Source organism: Bubalus kerabau, chromosome 10 (genome assembly GCF_029407905.1).
Source record: "Bubalus kerabau isolate K-KA32 ecotype Philippines breed swamp buffalo chromosome 10, PCC_UOA_SB_1v2, whole genome shotgun sequence".
Lineage (NCBI taxonomy): Eukaryota > Metazoa > Chordata > Mammalia > Artiodactyla > Bovidae > Bubalus > Bubalus kerabau.
Window position 1 is genome coordinate 30,061,443 of NC_073633.1, and position 22,923 is coordinate 30,084,365.

At 38.0% G+C, this 22,923-nt stretch overlaps 1 gene segment (V, D, J or C); it reads right to left on the reverse strand.

Annotated features, from left to right (window-relative positions):
* Window positions 1-2,766: 2,766 nt before the first annotated feature.
* Window positions 2,767-3,559, reverse strand: LOC129622051 (T cell receptor delta variable 1-like). The segment is given in 2 exon segments: window positions 2,767-3,296; window positions 3,511-3,559. Coding segments are annotated over 2 exon segments (579 nt in total).
* Window positions 3,560-22,923: the final 19,364 nt, after the last annotated feature.

Consider the following 22,923-nt stretch of genomic DNA (forward strand, 5'->3'; position numbering starts at 1 on the left):
TATGGTCTACCAGTCTGGAATTGACTTTCTACCCTCTTGGCAGTTATTTTTTTAATAAAGACTATTTAAAAATACACTTTTGTGTTCATAAGAAGCTAGCTTGAAAGTTTTGTTTGTTTTCTTTAAGAACTGTAAAACTGCTTTCTTTTGGTGACTGCTATTGCTTCTGATAAGAAAACAGGTATCATTCAAATGATGTTTCCCAGAATACAATACATCAATCTTCCATGAGTATTGGCAAGATTATTTCCACTTAAATAGACCCTGGGATTCTTCTTCAATGTCTTGCAAACTTCTGCCAAAACCATTATGGCCCTCTTGCAGAATTCCTTATTCATCTTTATGGCATTTTACATAATATTGCTCCTGAATAAGGCGCTTGTTGTAGAGGAATTCAATACTGCAGTGAGTGGAGGTGTTTCCTATATATAAGGAAATAGGTTATGGAATGGATAACGGAAGTAGTTCTAAATACCAGCTACAATTATGTGGTCATTTGCAGTAACAAAAAAAATGTTATTAATGTTTTTTCATTTTGATATGAATATATTCACATATACATTCAGTTCAGTTCAGTTCAGTCACTCAGTCGTGTCCGACTCCTTGTGACCCCGTGAATCGCAGCACGCCAGGCCTCCCTGTCCATCACCAACTCCCGGAGTTCACTTAGACTCACGTCCATCAAGTCAGTGATGCCATCCAGCCATCTCATCCTCTGTCGTCCCCTTCTCCTCCTGCCCCCAATCCCTCCCAGCATCAGAGTCTTTTCCAATGAGTCAACTCTTCGCATGAGGTGGTCAAAGTACTGGAGTTTCAGCTTTAGCATCATTCCTTCCAAAGAAATCCCAGGGCTGATCTCCTTCAGAATAGACTGGTTGGATCTCCTTGCAGTCCAAGGGACTCTCAAGAGTCTTCTCCAACACCACAGTTCAAAAGCATCAATTCTTCAGTGCTCAGCCTTCTTCACAGTCCAACTCTCACATTCATACATGACTACTGGAAAAACCATAGCCTTGACTAGACAGTCCTTTGTTGGCAAAGTAATGTATCTGCTTTTGAATATGCTATCTAGGTTGGTCATAACTTTTCTTCCAAGGAGTAAGCGTCTTTTAATTTCATCGCTGCAATCACCATCTGCAGTGATTTTGGAGCCCAGAAAAATAAAGTCTGACACTGTTTCCACTGTTTCCCTATCTATTTCCCATGCAGTGATGGGACCAGATGCCGTGATCTTCGTTTTCTGAATGTTGAGCTTTAAGCCAACTTTTTCACTCTCCTCTTTCACCTTCATCAAGAGGCTTTTTAGTTCCTCTTCACTTTCTGCCATAAGAGTGGTGTCATCTGCATATCTGAGGTTATTGATACGTATACATTAATTATTTTTAAATCCCCTGTCTCATTTGCTTGCCTGTAGTAACATAAAATGTGCTGCTGTTGCTGCTAAATCGCTTCAGTCGTGTCTGACTCTGTGCAACCCCATAGACGGCAGCCCACAAGGCTCCCCCGTCCCTGGGATTCTCCAGGCAAGAACATTGAATGGGTTGCCATGTCCTTCTCCAATGCATGAAAATGAAAAGTGAAAGTGAAGTCACTCAGTCGTGTCCGACTCTTAGCAACCCCATGGACTGCAGACTGCTAGGTACCTTGTTCCGTGGGATTTTCCAGGCAAGAGTACTGGAGTAGGGTGCCATTGCCTTCTCCAATAAAATGTGCTAATTTAAGTTAATCTTATATCTCATTGTATCTCAGTTATTAAGATTCAGGATTCAATGCAAGAGTGTGATTCAGCTAGAAGAGGAAAGAACATCACCCAAAAAATGGATAAATGAACTTGGTATAATCTTTGCAGGAGGGAGTTAACTTATATTGTTTGAATGAGGAATTATTGCATCATATCAGCAGGAAGAATAGTTTTCCTGTTGACTTTATGACAAAGTTGTGTTGTTAAAAGAGGTACTGATGGATGCCTAGTTAACAAATCAATTAAATAGTTAAGTTTTTGCAGTAACTTTGTACTGCCCCAACCTAACTATCTAGAAATCAATTTGGAAGGTACTTGTCATGAGGTAGCCATATTTTTATATTCTGCTGGTTGGTGCAGGGCTCCAGGCACTGTGGCAACTCACACACGTTGCTGCTGATCAACTACATCATCTTATTGATGACACACAACTCTTCCACTTCCCACCAGATCTCCAAATCTTCTGTTTGTCCTGGGCCAAGTATGCATGTAACAGCAGGTGACACTCTTCTCAAGGTCACTCATTCTTGTGAGACACTAAAGGAGGTAAGAGACAAGTTTTAGTGTGTTATGCAGGTTCTATTATCCTCATGGTTCTAGTATGTCCTCATGAGTCACAGTTCGCCCATGCTTTTGTCTGCACCCAACTTTCCCTCAAATGTTACTCTTGCTGGCTACCAGAGAATTCAGTCTCAACACCAGATACAAAGATAACAGCGTTGTATAGACTCCTCCAGCTCTAGCAATTGCCGGAATTCTAATCTCAATAACTAATCTCCTATTCGACACCATTAGTGGTTCTGCTTTTCTGATTGTAACTTCAGTGACACAAAGTCTAAGAGGAAAGGACTAAGGAAATGATTTTCATGATGATTCCAGATAACTATAACTAGACCCATGTTTGTCATGTGAGGGTCTTTAGGTGAAGCTGCCAGTTTGATGTATAATGGGGCAAGTATTCAACTTTAGACAATGCATGTTCCGTATGATTGTTTGAAAGTCAAAAATTCAAGACTGAGAATGTATTAGTAGAATGTTACTCTGGACACCTGTTTCCAAATGACATGGAAGGAGTTTTTGTTTAAAATTAAATCCTCTGATCCAGACCACAGATGAAGCAACCACAGGACTACCATTTCTTGTCTGAGGTCTGCAGGTGTGCATTTCAGCTGGGGTCCTGCAGCAGGAGTGCTCTCTCTTATTACACTCTGGAGTTTTTGTACAGCTTTTCCCATTACTTCAAACACTGTGAGTTCCCGGACTGTACAAAAGTACTTTGCAGAGTCTTCCACCTGTAAGGCTGAAATGGTGAGGCTGATGGAGTTCTGTGCTTTCTGAAGGTTTACAGAATAGCGGCCATTCCTTGCATTCTGGCCAAAAGATTCCTGACGAATAAGGAAAGTCATCTCTCCACTGGGAAGCTGCTTGTACCAAAAAAAGTAGTGCGTGTACCCACTCTGACTTAATTCATACCGACATTTTAGAATGACAGATTGCCCTATTTGACTGGTTATGTATGGCTGGTCTTGAATAACCTTCTGGGCCACACCAGATCCTGTGGAAAAAAACAGAAAACCGAGCTGAAGTAGTGAACAAAATAATGTAGGAATTAGGCTAATTTGGCACCCAAAGAAAACCCAAATTGAAATCATAATAAATATGCTTTTCCCCAACCCTCCTTTCCTCCCCAAGTCCCTGGGAAGCTCCACGTGTCTGTGTGCAGGCCTTTTACCCCAGACACTCGCACCCAGACTTGGAAGCATCCCTACCAGAGAAGGTGACGGCCAGGAACACCCAGAGCAGACTGGAGAGCGGCATGAGGCATGGATTCCCCTGCACAAATGTGCTCAGTTCTGCCTCAAGCTGAGAGTTCAATGTCTTTGAATGCCTGGCAGCACATATACCTAGTACCCAGTACCTGTGTGACTCCCCCCAACAGGAAGTAGGAGTCGTCATGTTCATAGACCACGTGGTCTGTGCACAGATGAGAAAAAGTCTGACTCACCACAAACCTTTATTTTGTCTACTTGTCTTTCTCTGGTCATGAATTACCTGGTCACTAATGACCTATGCATATCTGAAAGGGACCTGAAAAAAGCAATCCTCATGAAAGGTTTGAGTTGAGGAGAACTGAAGAATAAACAAGTTGACATACATTGGTAAGTATTCAGCAGAATAACTTTACCAGCCCATTTAAAACATAATTTAGTATATGCCATGAACCCTTATAATCTATTTACAGTCATCATTTAGCCTATGCCTCCTTTCCTCCATCCAGAGTCTAATGACTCTTTTAAGAAGCTCATATACCTTCAGCTTTATTAATGAAAGGCAGTCTTATCCAAATAGTTAATATATTTCTTGTTTACTGGCTTCTAGGGCTCTAGTTAGGTTTTCCTGTACATACATTACTTTAAGATCAACAATAACAAATCAGTCCCTCTGACTTTCAGAATCTATTCCGTTATCTATGTTTTTATGAAATTATAAAAGGAATAAAATATTTTTTGTACAGCTTTTCCCATTAGTTCAAGCACTGTGAGTTCCCAGACTACACAAAAGTACTTTGCGGAGTCTTCCAGCTGTAAGGCTGACACTGAGTCTTACTTATTAGACTCTGAGAAGGATCAGGGTATTCAGACCTGCTGCCTCCCAAACTAGAATCATACTTCTTAGATCATGTGTCCTAGAGTTGTCCTCACATCACGTTTTCCATGTCATTGGCCCAAAGAGTTCAGTCCAACTTGTTAGTGGCTCATTATTTTTCTCTTTGTAAAATAAAATCAATAGAAGCATTCCAGATCTTTCTGTGACACAATGCTATAATGCACTCCTGCCAAACTTGGTATCTACAGGCTGCAGACACTTAGTACCTGTCAATACCACAGAAGCTGGTGACTGAAGTTCTGTATACTGTTACAAGATCATGTAGAATGTAACTGTCAATCTTCCATCTGGTTTCTTTGTTTTAATGGAAGAATTAACATAAAATAGTCAAAAGCAAATAGACAAGTAGAAAGGAAAGTACAGACAAGTTCTCTAAAACAGTGCCAGTCCTTTAATTTTAGGACAAGATAACTAGTGATGCGGAACAAAAGTGTATATTTAGTTGAAATGTCTACTCCTCTGTCTCATTGCACCTTGGAGTGCTGACAGGCAGCTGATGCCCTGGTTAGCAATTATTTACAACTAATTAGAAGAGACCATGGATGCCCACAGCAGCCTAGGCAGTAGCATGATAAAATGAAATATATATATTAACAACATAATTACAGATATAAATATAAAGAAATTGATATTGATAAATTTTTATCAAAACACAGAACTTACTCTGATTTTACAGGCACTTCTTTTGATGCTTAACTCTATGAAATTTTATCACATGTGTGGGTTCTTGTAACTGTCACAGAAATCACAATACAGAACTTCCATCTCTCTAAAAATTGTCCCTTTGCACACGTTCTCACCCCTGCAATCCCTGATCACCCCTGGAAACTACTGATCTCCTTTTCATTTCTATATTTTTCCTTTTAAGAATGTCATGTAAGTAGAATCATACCTTATGTATGGAATCGTTATGGATCATAACCATACTATCCAATGTGTTATACATCAAGCAGCCTTCTGAGATAGACTTTTTTCTACTCAGCATAACACTCTTGAGATCAGTCTAGCTTATTGCATGTCTCAGTAGTCTGTTCCTTTTAATCACTACAGACTTTTCTCAACTAAGGATGGTTTGACTTGTGCTTATTGACTTTATGGTGGTGAGAAAGCCATATGCATTTGGTTGAGAGCATACTTTGAATTTTGATATTTTCCTGGGCTAGCACCATGCAGCATGATATTCTCAGGTGATGCTGGGAGTGAGCTGAGCTTCTAGTCAGCCCCAGAATCAGGAGATAAACAACCTTTCTGTCCCCATACAACCTTTCTGTTTTTCACTCTCAGCTCAGCAGTCAATAAATTACATGAGATTTTTCTATACTTTACTATAAAATAAACTTTGTGTTAGATGATTTTTCCCAACTGTAAATTAATGTAACTGTTGAGCATAATAAAGCTAAAATAAGATGTTCAGAGGGTTAGATGTAGTAAATGCTTTTTTCTCCTTAATACATTATTTTCAACTTACAAAGCTTTATTAAAGCGTAACTCCATCGTAAGTTGAGGAAGATCTATAAATAATATGTCTGTTTATTCATCAGTTTACCCATTGAAGATGTTTCCAGTTTGGGGACATCACCAATAGAGCTACCATGAATATTCATCTACAGAATTTTGTATGAACATAAGTTTTTTATTTCTCAAGCATTAATACCACAAGTGTGATTGCTGAGTTGTAAGGAAAGTGGATATTTAAGTTTATATGAAACTGATGCACCGTCTTCTAGAATGACTGTGCCATTTACCCACCAGCAATGCATGAGTGATCCAATTTCTCTGCATCGTTGCCAGAACTTGGTATTGTCAGTACTTTTAGTTTTAGCCTTTATGACAGTTGTGGAGTGCTATCTCATGGTGTCTCTAATTTACATTTCCCTAACTGCTATTGATGTTGTTCTGAATACCACTCTTTTGATGGAAATATAGTCTGCAAACATTTCCTGCCATTCAGTGGTTTGTCTTTTTCATTCTCTTAATAGTAACTTTCACAGAGCAATCGTTTTTCATTTTAATGAAATCTAAGGTTTTTTTTATGGATTGTGCTTTTGGTGTCCTGTCAAATTTTTTTTTTTTTTTTGCCTAACCTTACTTTATAAAGATTTTCTCTTATGGTTTCTTCTAAAATATTTATAGTTTTACATTTGAATGTATGATCCATTTTGAGACTGAATTCAATGTTTTATATAAGGTGTGAGATTTAGGTCAAGTTCCAATTATTTGTGTATAAATATCCAATTGTCCCAGTATCATTTCCTGATAAAACTGTCCTCTGTTCAATTGTTTTTGCACCTTTGTCAAAAAAATCAATTTTCCCCACTTGTATGGGTTGACTTCTATACTCTTACTCAGTGACATGAACTTGCCAATGATTTTTTAATTATCCTTTTAGCATCTGTATCTTGGTTTCCTTTTTCATTCCTTATATTCATAATTTATGCTTTTGCTTTTTTTTTCCCTTGATACTTCTACCTAGAAACAGATCAATTTTATTAATCAGCTTTCTCCCTTTGTGAGTCTACTTCTATAGTGTTACTCAGTGGCATAAATTTATTAATAATATTGCTTTATTACCATTTTCACACTGCAGAATCTGCATATGATTTTTTCATGTGTATAATTCGTGTTTTCTTTTATTATATTGATTATTGCCTTGATGATTCGAGCTAGGAATAGATCAGTGTTACTACTCATATTAAGAAAATTAACTATATTTAACGGTTATTTCTATTGTTTGCTTTAGAGTTCACCAATCTGAATTTTTAATTTTATCCTTCTTTTAGATTATATTGGGTTTTATTTGTTCTTTTTCTATCTTCTTTTGTTGAAAGGTTAGATAATTTTTTTCAACCATTTTTCTATGGTAATCAGTTCAGTTCAGTACAGTCACTCAGTCGTATCCAACTCCTTGTGACCCCATGAACTGCAGTGCACCAGGCCTCCCTGTCCATCACCAATTCCCGGAGTCCATCCAAATCCATGTCCATCGAGTCAGTGATGCCATCTAACCATCTCATCCTCTGTTGTCCCCTCCTCCCGCCCTCAATCCTTCCCAGCATCAGGGTCTTCCCAAATGGGTTAGCTCTTCACATCAGGTGGCCAAAGTATTGGAGCTTCAGCTTCAACATCTGTCTTTCCAATGAACACCCAGAACTGATCTCCTTTAGGATGGACTGGTTGGACTTCCTTGCTTCCAAGGGACTCTCAAGAGTCTTCCCCTACACCACTGTTCAAAAGCATCAATTCTTCAGTGCTCAGCTTTCTTTGTAGTCCAACTCTCACATCCATATATGACCACTGGAAAAACCATAGCCTTGACTAGACGAACCTTTGTTGGCAAATTAATGTCTCTGCTTTTCAACATGCTGTCTAGGGTGGTCATAACTTTCCTTCCAAGGAGAAAGTGCCTTTTAATTTCATAGCTACAATCACCATCTGCAGTGATTTTGGAGCCCAAAAAAATAAAGTCAGCACTGTTTCCACTCTTTCCCCATCTATTTGCCATGAAGTGATGGGACTGGATGCCATGATCTTCGTTTTCTGAACGTTGAGCTTTAAGCCAACTTTTTCACTCTCCTCTTTCACTTTCATCAAGAGGCTCTTTAGTTCTTCTTCACTTTCTGCCATAAGGGTGGTGTCATCTGCATATCTGAGGTTATTGATATTTCTCCTGGCAATCCAGATTCCATCTTGTGCTTCCTCCAGCCCAGCGTTTCTCATGATGTACTCTGCATAGAAGTTAACTAAGCAGTGTGACAACATACAGCCTTGACGTACTCCTTGTCCTATTTGGAACCAGTCTGTTGTTCCATGTCCAGTTCTAACTGTTGCTTCCTGACCTGCATACAGGTGTCTCAAGAGGCAGGTCAGGTGGTCTGGTATTCCCATCTCTTTCAGAATTTTCCACAGTTTATTGTGATCCACACTGTCAAAGGCTTTGGCATAGTCAAGAAAGCAGAAATAGATGTTTTTCTGGAACTCTCTTGCTTTTTTGATGATCCAGTGGATGTTGGCAATTTGATCTCTGGTTCCTCTGTCTTTTCTAAAACCAGCTTGAACATCTGGGAGTTCACGTTTCATGTATTGCTAAAGCCTAGCTTGGAGAATTTTAAGCATTATTCACTAGCGTGTGAGATGAGTGCAATTGTGCGGTAGTTTGAGCATTCTTTGGCATTGCCTTTCTTTGGGATTGGAATGAAAACTGACCTTTTCCAGACCTGTGGCCACTGCTGAGTTTTCCAAATTTGGTGTCATATTGAGTACAGCACTTTACAAAGTACTTAAAAAAGATAAATTTCCTTCTATGTATTATTTTAGCTGTGCCTCAGACATATGTATATGTTTGTGTTCTCTCTATATTTTCTTTCAAATACTTTTTAATAGTCATTGTAATTGCTTCTTAAACATACATATGAGTTGTTTTAAATTTAGTGCCAAAATTCCAAATGTTTGGGAGTTTTTAGAGATATCTTTTCACAATTGATTTTCTATATCAACTCCATTTTGGTGAAAGAATAAATTATGTATAATTTCAATTTTCTTATATTAAGACTTTTTATGCACAAACAAACCGTGTGTGTCTGTGTGTATATTTCACCTGCACTTCAGGATGTGTCTGGAGCCTCGGCTGCAGGTTTGGGTACAGGCTGCAGGTGTCTGGGGAGCACTGTGCACTTGCTGCACAGAAGTAGGTGGCTGAGTCTCCAGGCTGGGAAGTTGCGATGTGCAATGAGAGCTGTTTGGCACTCTTATTGAGAAAAACTGTGAGTCTTCCATCCTTCATTTCATTCACAACTGAACGTATGGCTATCAAGAATGCAGGGCCTTTACCAGGATATTGCCGGTACCATGGGAAGTAGTCAAATGCACTCTTCTCATAACTACAGTTCAGAATGGAAATCTCTCCTTCCTGGACTGTCAAAGGTTGAGGGCTCTGTTTCACCTGCTCTTGGTCACTTTTTTCCTTCTGTTGTCCACTCACCCCTGCTTAAAGAGATAAAAAGTCATTAGGTCCACAAACTGATATTTCCTTCTTAAAGTTTCTATCTGCATGAATTTGTCCATACTCCAATTTTCTCATTCCCCCAAATTATGAGATATCCTAGGGTTTCTCCATCATAACTCACAGTCTACTTGAAGACATAGAATTAAAAATGATGCCTCCAGTATCTTGCCCATTGTTCCTGGCACCAAAGTTCAATGACAGCTCAGGTTCTTCTTCTCATCTCCTCAGCCAGCTAGAACTCTGACTTAAGATTCACATGAGCTTTAATTCTTTCAAGAGGCCCCACCTTCTCACAAGTACTTTCAACTAAAGCTATTTTTTCAAGGCAAGCACTTCTCAATTTTCTCTATCTTAGACTTGCTCAAAATTACTTTCATTGAAAAGCAGAAATCCCCTCCTTATACATGGAATATGATTAGTTTAGAATTTCTCTCCTCTATTCCTCATCTTCTTTTCCTTCACATTTCCAAGAAGGTTAAAAATCATGTAGCAGGACAACTTGATATCTTAACAGGGATTACATTATTCTACAATGGAGAAGAGAGGGACTCCCATGAAATCACAAGATGAGCATTTCTCTTTTTTTTAATTACAAATACAAATTAAAGTCTATTGAAGATATCAGTTCAGTCACTCAGTCATGTCCATCTCATTGTGACCCCATGGACTGCAGCACACCAGGCCTCCCTGTCCATCACCAACTTCTGGAATTCACTCAAACTCATGTCCATTGAGTCGGTGATACCATCCAACCACCTCATCCTCTGTTGTCTCCTTTTCCTCCTGCCTTCAATCTTTCCCAGCATCAGGATCTTTTCAAATGAGTCAATTCTTTGCATCAGGTGGCCAAAGTATTGGAGTTTCAGCTTCAACATCAGGAATTCAGGACTGATTTCCTTTAGAATGGACTGGTTGGATCTCCTTGAAGTCCAAGGGACTCTCAAGAGTCTTCACTAACACCACAGTTCAAAAGCATCAATTCTTGGGTGCTCAGGTTTCTTTATAGTCCAACTCTCACACCCATACATAACTATCAGGAAAACCACAGTCTTGGCTAGACAGACCTGTGTTGGCAAATTAATGTCTCTGATTTTTAAAATTCTGTCTAGGTTGCTCATAACTTTTCTTCCAAGGAGTAAGCATCTTTTAATTTCATGGCTGCAGTCACCATCTGAAGTGATTTTGGAGCCCAAAAAAATAAATTCTGACACTGTTTCCACTGTTTCCCCATCTATTTGTAAAGTTAAAATAAATAAGGAGCACATGTTTTTGAAGCCCAGAATTTTGTCTCTGTATATAATGTCATCTCAAATTCAATCAAAGAAAACATCATTACAGTCCAACAGGAGAAATAATAAAAGTTCTCATTTCTCAGTCTAATCCCATCTACCCCATAATTCAAAGGGGAACTTTTATGATTTGTTAGACTTCTGATATGTTTTCTTTTTCATTTATTCATTCATGAATGCAATCTCAATATATATTTAATGAGTGCTGCTAAGTAACTCAGAGAAGGCAATGGCACCCCACTCCAGTATTCTTGCCTGGAAAATCCCATGGGCGGAGGAGCCTGGAGGCTGCTGTCCATGGGGTCTCGAAGAGTCAGACGACTGAGAGACTTCAGTTTCACTTTTCACTTTCATGCATTGGAGAAGGAAATGGCAACCCACTCCAATGTTCTAGCCTGGAGAATCCCAGGCATGGGGGAGCCTGGTGGGCTGAAGTCTATGGGGCCTCACAGAGTCAGACACGACTGAAGTGATTTAGCAGAAGCAGCAGCTAAGTGACTACTTAATATTCAATACTTGTATCTCAAGAAGGAAAGAGACAGTTCCCATCTTCAGTCAACTGAGGCCCAATACTCAAGTACAATCAGATAAAATCTACTAAGGAGAAATGTGTATCTCTAAGATATGACAAAGAAAAAAGCAATAAACTCTGCTTCTCAACTCAGCCAGATAACAATTTTAATGGAGGCGATACTTGAACTGGAACTTACACCACTACTACATTTCCCATAAAGATGGAGGACATGAACTCTAGGCACAGATTAACTAAGTGTGGTATATATTTATATCAGAGAAGCTAAATGTGGCCATATCCTTGAGGACAACATGTATCATTAAGAGAAGTGTTGATTTTAAAACCCATATTTTCAAACTATTAGACTACAATATATATAGATACTACCTAGGTAGAGGGATGAATAGATAGAAACATACATACATTCATACATGATTGATAGATGTAAACGGAACCATAATAGGAGATAATAATTTAGTAGATTTTTAAGGGATCCTTTATGGCTACTTGAAGAATATGTGTTTGTGGGACAAGCATTACAGTAATCTCCAAAGCAGCATTGCCCCTTTGTGGCCATAGAAAGAAGTTACCCAGAAAAAAATGTATATAGCTTCTTAAAAATTCATGTTCATCACCTATGAACATCAATCAGAGCACTGAAATAAGTAACCAAGTCTTCATCTTGAACCAGTGATTTCTTGAGACAGAAGGAGATTTTGCCTTGTTGAAATATTGACCCTCAGACTGAGTCAGTGTAAGGAGCTGTCTTTCTTCCTGTAATGGCAACATCAAATCAAGAAGAGCCCTTTATACTGAAGAGATCATGTCTTTAAATAGATTCTAAATTAATACTGCTTAGTATTGCTTAATACACACTTAACACTGCTGTCTTTTTATTTTTTGTTTGCACACTGATGACATGAGTTTAGCTTGTTTTTGTTTTTGCATTATTTATTGAATCTATTATTGAGACAGCAACTGTACAGAAATATTTAAGATCCCAACAGAATGAAACAATAAGCAAGTGAACTAGAACTATTCTAAAAAAACCCTTTGTAATCATACATCATGATCATCTAGGATTTATTCCAGGCATGAAAGGATGATTCAGTATCCTCAGATAAATCAATGTGATACACTGTAACAACAGAATGAAAGATAAAAACCATATAGTTACTTCAGTAGATGCAGAAAAAGCATCTGACAAAATTCAATATCCACTCATGATAAAAGCTCTCAATAAACTTGATATGGGGAAAATGTACTTCAAAATAATGAAGGTTATTTATGACAAACCAACAGGTAACATCACAATTGTTTAAAAAAAAAAAATGAGGGGAGGAGCCAAGATGGTGGAGGAGTAGGACGGGGAGAACACTTTCTCCCCCACAAATTCATCAAAAGAACATTTAAACGCCAAGTAAATTCCACAAAACAACTTCTGAATGCTGGCAGAGGACATCAGGCACTCAGAAAAGCAACCCAAGTCTTCGAAAGGAGGTAGGAAAAAATATAAAAGACAAAAAAAGAGACAAAATAGGGAGGGACGGACTTCTGTCCCGGGAAGGGAGTCTTAAAAAGAGAGAAGTTTCCAAACACCAGGAAACCTTCTCACTGCCGAATCTGTGCCCAGCTTTGGAAGCACAGAGGGCAACATAACAGGGAGGAAAAATAAACAAACAATTAAAACCCGCAGATTGCAAGCCCTGTGGTAACTCCCCCAGCGGAGAAGCAGCGCAGACGCCTGCACACGCCATTAGCAAGCGGGGGCTGGGCAGGGAGGCGTGGCGCAGGCTGCATCGCTTAGGGTAAGGACCTGGCCTGAATATCCTGAGCACTATCTGAGCGAAATAATTTGGGCTAGCAAACCAGACTGTGGGATATCTACCACGTGAAAAGCCAACCCTAACCTAAGACACCACCAGGCCCGCGCACGGAACAAAGGACTGAACAGAGATAGCCAGCTGCAGACTTTCCCCCTCTGGTGACAGGCAGCCAGAACAGGAAGGGGGCAATCGCAGCCCCAGAGAGACATTATCTATAAAACTGTAAGCAGGCTCCTTTGCTAACTAAAACTTCTTCGTGGTCTAGACAGTCAACATCTGCCTGAGAAGGTGCGCCGGTTGTACACCTAGATAACTGAGCGGCAGGGAGGTGATAAGTCGCAGCAGTCGCGCTCGCCAAATTCCTCATCAGCTGAGCTGCTCGGACCTGGGAAGGGCACAAAATGCAGGCCCAACAGAGTCTGTGCTTCTGAGGACTAACCGAGTGCCTGAACCTGAGCAGCTTGGACCTGGGAGGTGCAGGCAGCCCAGGGCCAGCCACAGATAGTTCCCGGCGGAGCAACCTAGAGCCTGAGCAGTGTGGGCAGGGAGGCTACACGCGCCGTGAGCTGGGGCAGACCCAGTGTGGCTGAGGCACTGCGAGCACATGCCAGTGTTATTTGTTTGCAGCATCCCTCTCTCCCTCCCCACAGCGGGACTGAACAAGTGAGCCTTAAAAAAAAAAAAAAAGTGTCCTCCACTGTCCCCTTTGTGTCAGGGCGGAAACCAGACACTGAAGAGACCAGCAAACAGAAGAAGCTATAACAGAGGGAACCGCCTTGGAAGCTACAGGCAATAGATTAAAACCCTGTGGTTACTACTGACTACATAGGAAGGGGCCTATAGATCCTGAGAAATATAAGTCAGACCAAGGAACTAGCCAAAAATGCACTGAACCCACAATTCTCACAACAAAACCAGAGAAAGTCCTAGATATATTTTTACTATTTTTACGATCATTCTTCCTTTTTTTTTTAATTTTGTCCTGTATTATTATTTTAATTTTTACTTTTATAACCTATTGCTTTGCAAAAAAAAAAGACCCTATTTTTTTTTACAGAAAGCTTCATATATATATATTTTTTATAATTTTTGACCATGTTTTTTTTTTCTTCTTCTTTTCTTTAACATTATATTTTTGAAATTCCAAACTCTACTCTAGATTTTTAATTTTAGCTTTTTGGTATTTGTTATCAATTTTGTACCTAGAGTTTTTTTATATATATAAATTCTGTGACTTTTTTATTCTCTGTTACTTTCTCTTCTTCTTTTATATAACATTGTATATCTGAAATTCCAAACTCTACTCTAGATTTTTAATTTATGTTTTTTGGTATTTGATATCAATTTTGTACCTGTATTTTCTTTATAATTTTTGTGACTTTGTTAGTTTTTTTTTCTCTCTCTCTCTCTTTCTTTTTCTTCTTCTTTTTTTTAACATTGTATTTTTGAAATTCCAAACTCTACTCTAGATTTTTAACTTTTGCTTTTTGGTATTAGTTATCAATTTTGTACCTATATTTTCTTTATAATTTTCACGACCTTGTTTGTTTATGTTTGTTCGTTTTTTTCTCTCTTTCTTTTCCTTCTTATTTTCTTTAACATCGTATTTCTGAAATTCCAAACTCTACTCTAGATTTTTAATTTTTGCTTTTATGTATTTGTACCAATTTTGTACCTTTAAGAACCCAATCTTCAGTACCCATTTTTCACTAGGAAGTGAGATTACTGGCTTGACTACTCTCTCTCCCTTTGGACTCTCCTTTTTCTCCACCAGGTCGCCTGTGTCTCCTCCCTAACTCCTCTCTACTCTACCCAACTCTGTGAATTTCTGTGTGTTCCAGAAGGTGGAGAACACTTAGGGAACTGATTACTGGCTGAATCTGTCTCCCTCCTTTTCATTCCCCCCTTTTATCCTCCTGGCCACCTCTGTCTCCTTCCTCCTTCTTCTCTTCTCTGTATAACTCCATGAACATCTCTGAGTGGTCCAGTTGTGGAGTGCACATAAGGAAGTGATTACTGGATAGCCCACTCTCTCCTCTATTGATTCCACCTCATCTCATTCGGGTCACCTCTAACTCCCTCCTCCCTCTTCTCTTCTCCATGTAACACTGTGAACCTCTCTGGGTGACCCTCACGGTAGAGAAACTTTTCATCTTTAACGTAGATGTTTTATCAATGATGCTGTATAGAAGGAGAAGTTTTGAAACTACTATAAAAATAAGACCAATAACTGGAAGTAGGAGGCTTAAGTCCAAACCCTGACTCCAGGGAACTCCTGACTCCTGAACATTAATTGACAGGAGCTCATCAAACGCCTCCATACCTACACTGAAACCAAGCACCACAGAAGGGCAAATAAGTTCCAGGGCAAGACATACCAAGCAAATTCTCCAGCAACAAAGGAACACAGCCCTGAGCTCCAAGATACATGCTGCCCAAAGTCACCCCAAAACCATAGACATCTCATAACTCATAACTGGACACTTCATTGCACTCCAGAGAGAAGATATACAGCTCCACCCACCAGAACACCGACACAAGCTTCCCTAACCAGGAAACCTTGACAAGCCACCTGTACAAACCCACACACAGTGAGGAAACGCCACAATAAAGAGAACTCCACAAACTGCCAGAATACAGAAAGGACACCCCAAACTCAGCAATTTAAACAAGATGAAGAGACAGAGGAATAGCCAGCAGATAAAGGAACGGATAAATGCCCACCAAACCAAACAAAAGAGGAAGACATAGGGAATCTACCTGATAAAGAATTCTGAATAATGCCAGTGAAATTGATCCAAAATCTTGAAATCAAAATGGAATCACAGATAAATAGCCTGGAGACAAGGATTGAGAAGATGCAAGAAAGGTTTAACAAGGACCTAGAAGAAATAAAAAAGAGTCAATATATAATGAATAATGCAATAAATGAAATTAAAGACACTCTGGAGGCAACAAATAGTAGAATAACAGAGGCAGAAGATAGGATTAGTGAATTAGAAGACAGAAAGGTAGAAATAAATGAATCAGAGAGGATAAAAGAAAAACGAATTAAAAGAAATGAGGACAATCTCAGAGACCTCCAGGACAATATTAAATGCTACAACATTCAAATCATAGGGGTCCCAGAAGAAGAAGACAAAAAGAAAGACCATGAGAAAATACTTGAGGAGATTATAGTTGAAAAGTTCCCTAAAATGGGGAAGGAAATAATCACCCAAGTCCAAGAAACCCAGAGAGTCCCAAACAGGATAAACCCAAGGTGAAACACCCCAAGACACATATTAATCAAATTAACAAAGATCAAACACAAAGAACAAATATTAAAAGCAGCAAGGGAAAAACAACAAATAACACACAAGGGAATTCCCATAAGGATAACAGCCGATCTTTCAATAGAAACTCTTCAAGCCAGGAGGGAATGACAAGACATACTTAAAATGATGAAATAAAATAACCTACAGCCCAGATTATTGTACCCAGCAAGGATCTTATTCAAGTATGAAGGAGAAGTCAAAAGCTTTTCAGACAAGCAAAAGCTGAGAGAATTCTCCACCACCAAACCAGCTCTCCATCAAATACTAAAGGATATTCTCTAGACAGGAAACACAAAAACGGTGTATAAATTCAAACCCAAAACAATAAAGTAAATGGCAATGGGATCATACTTATCAGTAATTACCTTAAACGTAAATGGGTTGAATGCCCCAACCAAAAGACAAAGACTAGCTGAATGGATCCAAAAACAAGACCCCTACATATGTTGTCTACAAGAGACCCACCTCAAAACAGGGGACACATACAGACTGAAAGTGAAGGGCTGGAAAAAGATTTTCCATGCAAATAGGGACCAAAAGAAAGCAGGAGTAGCAATACTCATATCAGATAAAATAGACTTTAAAACAAAGACTGTGAAAAGAGACAAAGATGGTCACTACATAATGATCAAAGGATCAATCCAAGAAGAAGATATAACAATTATAAATATATATGCACCCTACACGGGAGCGCCGCAATATGTAAGACAAATGCTAACAAGTATGAAAGGAGAAATTAACAATAACACAATAATAGTGGGAGACTTGAATACCCCACTCACACCTATGGATAGATCAACTAAACAGGAAATTAACAAGGAAACACAAACTTTAAATGATACAATAGACCAGTTAGACCTAATTGATATCTATAGGACATTTCATCCCAAAACAATGAATTTCACCTTTTTCTCAAGCTCACACGGAACCTTCTCCAGGATAGATCACATCCTGGGCCATAAAGCTAGCCTTGGTAAATTCAAAAAAATAGAAATCATTCCAAGCATCTTTTCTGACCACAATGCAGTAAGATTAGATCTCAATTACAGGAGAAAAACTATTAAAAATTCCAACATATGGAGGCTGAACAACACGCTTCTGAATAACCAACAAATCACAGAGGAAATCAAAAAAGAAATCAAAATTTGCATAGAAACGAATGAAAATGAAAACACAACAACCCAAAACCTGTGGGACACTGTAAAAGCAGTCCTAAGGGGAAAGTTCATAGCAATACAGGCATACCTCAAGAAACAAGAAAAAAGTCAAATAAATAACTTAACTCTACACCTAAAGCAGCTAGAAAAGGAAGAAATGAAGAACCCCAGGGTTAATAGAAGGAAAGAAATCTTAAAAATTAGAGCAGAAATAAATGCAAAAGAAACAAAAGAGACCATAGCAAAAATCAACAAAGCCAAAAACTGGTTCTTTGAAAGGATAAATAAAATTGACAAAGCATTAGCCAGACTCATCAAGAAACAAAGGGAGAAAAATCAAATCAATAAAATTAGAAATGAAAGTGGAGAGATCACAAAAGACAACACAGAAATACAAAGGATCATAAGAGACTACTATCAACAATTATATGCCAATAAAATGGACAACGAGGAAGAAATGGACAAATTCTTAGAAAGGTACAACTTTCCAAAACTCAACCAGGAAGAAATAGAAAATCTTAACAGACCCATCACAAGCACGGAAATTGAAACTGTAATCAGAAATCTTCCAGCAAAAAAAGCCCAGGTCCAGACGGCTTCACAGCTGAATTCTACCAAAAATTTAGAGAAGAGCTAACACCTATCCTGTTCAAATTCTTCCAGAAAATTGCAGAGGAAGGTAAACTTCCAAACTCATTCTATGAGGCCACCATCACCCTAATACCAAAACCTGACAAAGATCCCACAAAAAAAGAAAACTACAGGCCAATATCACTGATGAACATAGATGCAAAAATCCTTAACAAAATTCTAGCAATCAGAATCCAACAACACATTAAAAAGATCATACACCATGACTAAGTGGGCTGTATCCCAGGGATCCAAGGATTCTTCAATATCCACAAATCAATCAATGTAATACACCACATTAACAAATTGAAAAATAAAAACCATATGATTAACTCAATATATGCAGAGAAAGCCTTTGAGAAAATTCAACATCCATTTATGATCAAAACTCTCCAGAAAGCAGGAATAGAAGGAACATACCTCAACATAATAAAAGCTATATATGACAAACCCACAGCAAACATTATCCTCAATGGTGAAAAATTGAAAGCATTTTCTCTAAAGTCAGGAACAAGACAAGGGTGCCCACTTTCACCATTACTATTCAACATAGTTTTGGAAGTTTTGGCCACTGTAATCATAGCAGAAAAAGGAAATAAAAGGAATCCAAATTGGAAAAGAAGAAGTAAAACTCTCACTATTTGCAGATGACATGATCCTCTACATAGAAAACCCTAAAGACTCCACCAGAAAATTACTAGAACTAATCAATGACTATAGTAAAGTTGCAGGATATAAAATCAACACAGAGAAATCCCTTGCATTCCTATACACTAATAATGAGAAAACAGAAAGAGAAATTAAGGAAACCATTCCATTCACCATTGCAACGGAAAGAATAAAATACTTAGGAATATATCTACCTAAAGAAACTAAAGACCTATATATAGAAAACTATAAAACAATGGTGAAAGAAATCAAAGAGGACACTAATAGATGGAGAAATATACCATGTTCATGGATCGGAAGAATCAATATTGTGAAAATGAGTATACTACCCAAAGCAATCTATAGATTCAATGCAATCCCTATCAAGCTACCAACAGTATTCTTCACAGAGCTAGACAAAATAATTTCACAATTTGTATGGAAATACAAAAAATCTCGAATAGCCAAAGCTATCTTGAGAAAGAAGAATGGAACTGGAGGAATCAACCTGCCTGACTTCAGGCTCTACTACAAAGCCACAGTCATCAAGACAGTATGGTACTGGCACAAAGACAGAAATATAGATCAATGGAACAAAATAGAAAGCCCAGAGATAAATCCACGCACATATGGACACCTTATCTTTGACAAAGGAGGTAAGAATATACAATGGATTAAAGACAATCTCTTTAACAAGTGGTGCTGGGAAATCTTGTCAACCACTTGTAAAAGAATGAAACTAGAGCACTTTCTAACACCATACACAAAAATAAACTCAAAATGGATTAAAGATCTAAACGTAAGGCCAGAAACTATAAAACTCCTAGAGGAGAACATAGGCAAAACACTCTCTGACATACATCACAGCAGGATCCTCTATGACCCACCTCCAAGAATATTGGAAATAAAAGCAAAAATAAACAAATGGGACCTAATTAAACTTAAAAGCTTCTGCACATCAAAGGAAACTATTAGCGAGGTGAAAAGGCAGCCTTCAGAATGGGAGAAAATAATAGCAAATGAAGCAACTGACAAACAACTAATCTCAAAAATATACAAGCAACTCCTACAAGCTCAATTCCAGAAAAATAAATGACCCAATCAAAAAATGGGCCAAAGAACTAAATAGACATTTCTCCAAAGAAGACATACAGATGGCTAACAAACACATGAAAAGATGCTCAACATCACTCATTATCAGAGAAATGCAAATCAAAACCACTATGAGGTACCATTTCACACCAGTCAGAATGGCTGCGATCCAAAAGTCTACAAGCAGTAAATGCTGGAGAGGGTGTGGAGAAAAGGGAACCCTCTTACACTGTTGGTGGGAATGCAAACTAGTACAGCCACTATGGAGAACAGGGTGGAGATTCCTTAAAAAACTGGAAAGAGAACTGCCTTATGATCCAGCAATCCCACTGCTGGGCATACACACTGAAGAAACCAGAAGGGAAAGAGACACGCGTACACCAATGTTCATCGCAGCACTGTTTATAATAGACAGGACATGGAAGCAACCTAGATGTCCATCAGCAGATGAATGGATAAGAAAGCTGTGGTACATATACACAATGGAGTATTACTCAACCATTAAAAAGAATACATTTGAATCATTTCTAATGAGGTGGATGAAACTGGAGCCTATTATACAGAGTGAAGTAAGCCAGAAAGAAAAACACCAATACAGTATACTAACGCATATATATGGAATTTAGAAAGATGGTAACAATAACCCTGTGTACGAGACAGCAAAAGAGACACTGATGTATAGAACAGTCTTTTGGGCTCTGTGGGAGAGGGAGAGGGTGGGAAGATTTGGGAGAATGGCATTGAAACATGTATAATATCATGTATGAAACGAGTTGCCAGTCCAGGTTCGATGCAGGATACTGGATGCTTGGGGCTGGTGCACTGGGACGACCCAGAGGGATGGTATGGGGAGGGGGGAGGGAGGGGGGTTCAGGATGGGGAGCACATGTATACCTGTGGCGGATTCATTTCAATGTTTGGCAAAACTAATACAATATTGTAAAATTTAAAAATAAAATAAAATTAAGATAATAAAAAAAAAAAGAACAAAGGATAGGAACTGAGAGATCTGATAAAGTGTTTGCAGTGAATAAGAAAGTAGATGAGGCAAAGGCAGTGAGAGTCTTTTCCCTAGATCTCAGCAAGACATTTGATAAATTGTGTAAGAAGCAACTAAAGAAAAATCAAGGATTTTGAATCAATGCTATAACAAGCTAGAAAAGAAGATGAGTGGATACAGATTTATAGTAAGTGGTAATAAGTTGTGTCTGGAGGCGAGAAACAACAGAATTCCTTTGAGCTTAATGCTATTATGCTTTTTATTTAATACTCATAAAACAATTGTCAGAAAAGAACCTCAGCTGTTATTGGCACTAATTTGAGCCCTGTTGGCAGCATGAACGTTGTGATTGATTGTCTAAGTTAATTCCAATTAAGCTGTGTTTCTGTGTACTGGTTCATCTTACAGTATAATATTTTGCTTATTTTAAATACCATTACGGATCTTTAAAGTAACTTAGTCAATAGCTGTTCTCATTTTATAAAGAATGCAAGAATTAAAAAAAATAAAATAAAAATTAAAAAAATGAAAGCTTTTTCTCTAAGACCTTAAACAAGGCAAGTCTGCAAATCTCACCACTTCTATTTAACATAGTACTGGAAGTCCTAGCCATGGCAATCAGATATGAAAAAGAAAGAAAAGGCATCCAAATTTGAAGAAAGAAACTGCCACTATTTGCAAATGACATGATTTGTGTATAGAAAATTGTAAGGTACCATCAAAAAGCTATTAGGATAAATAAATGAAAGTAAAGCTCAGTAAAGTTGCAGAGTATGAAATTAATATATAGAAATCTTTTGCATTTCTATATACTAATAATGAATTATAAGAAAAAGAATTTAAGAAAACACCTAATTTACAATTGAATCTAAGAGAATAAAATAATTAGCAATAATTTCAACAAAGAAATTGAAAGACCTGTACTTTGAGAACTGTAAGAATTGATAAAAATGATTTAAGACAATACAAATAAATAGAAAGATGTCTTGTGTTCATGGACTGGAAGAGTTAATATTGCTAAAATATCCATACACCCAAAGCAATCTACAGATTCAATGCAATCTTAATCAAATTACCCATGGCATTTTTCATAGAACTAGAAAAAATAATCCTAAAATTTGTATGGAACCATAGAAGACCTCAACAGCCAAAGCAATTTTGAGAAAAAAGAGCAAAGTTGAAAATACTACACTCTTTGATATGAAAATATGCTACACAGTCATAGCAATCCAAAATTGTATGGTACTGCCACAAAAACATAGATAAATGGGGCAAAATAGAACCAAAATAAACCCATGCACCTACGATCAATCAATCTATGACAAAAGAGGCAAGAATATACAGTGGGGGCAAAGATAGATTCTTCAATAAGTAGGTTTTGAGCAAACTGAAGAGCTACATGTAAAAGAATGAAACTAGAAATTTTTCTCACAACATGAATAAAAATAACCCAAAATGTTTTAAAGACTAAAATGTAAGAGCTGAAATCATAAAACTACTAAAAGAAAATATAGACAGTATGCTTTGTGACATTCATCTTTATAATATTTTTTTCTAATCAAACTAAACTCTTGCACAGAGAAGAAAACCATTAACACAAAGAAAAGGAAATTTGCAAACAACATGTCAACAAGGATTTAATATCCAAAATATATAAAGAACTTGTTCATTTAATATCAAATACATAATCTTATTTTAAATTAGGCAGAGGACCAGTATAGGCATTTTATCAAAAAAGATATACAGATGGCCAACAAGCACATGAAAAGATGTTCAATATCTTTAGTCATCAGTTCATTTCAGTTCAGTCGCTCAGTCGTGTCTGACTCTTTGCGACCCCATAAATCACAGCACGCCAGGCCTCCCTGTCCATCACCAACTCCCGGAGTTCACCCAGACTCACGTCCATCGAGTCAGTGATGCCATTCAGCCATCTCATCCTCTGTTGTCCTCTGCTCCTCCTGCCCCCAATCCCTCCCAGTATCAGAGTCTTTTCCAATGAGTCAACTCTTCGCATGAGGTGGCCAAAGTACTGGAGTT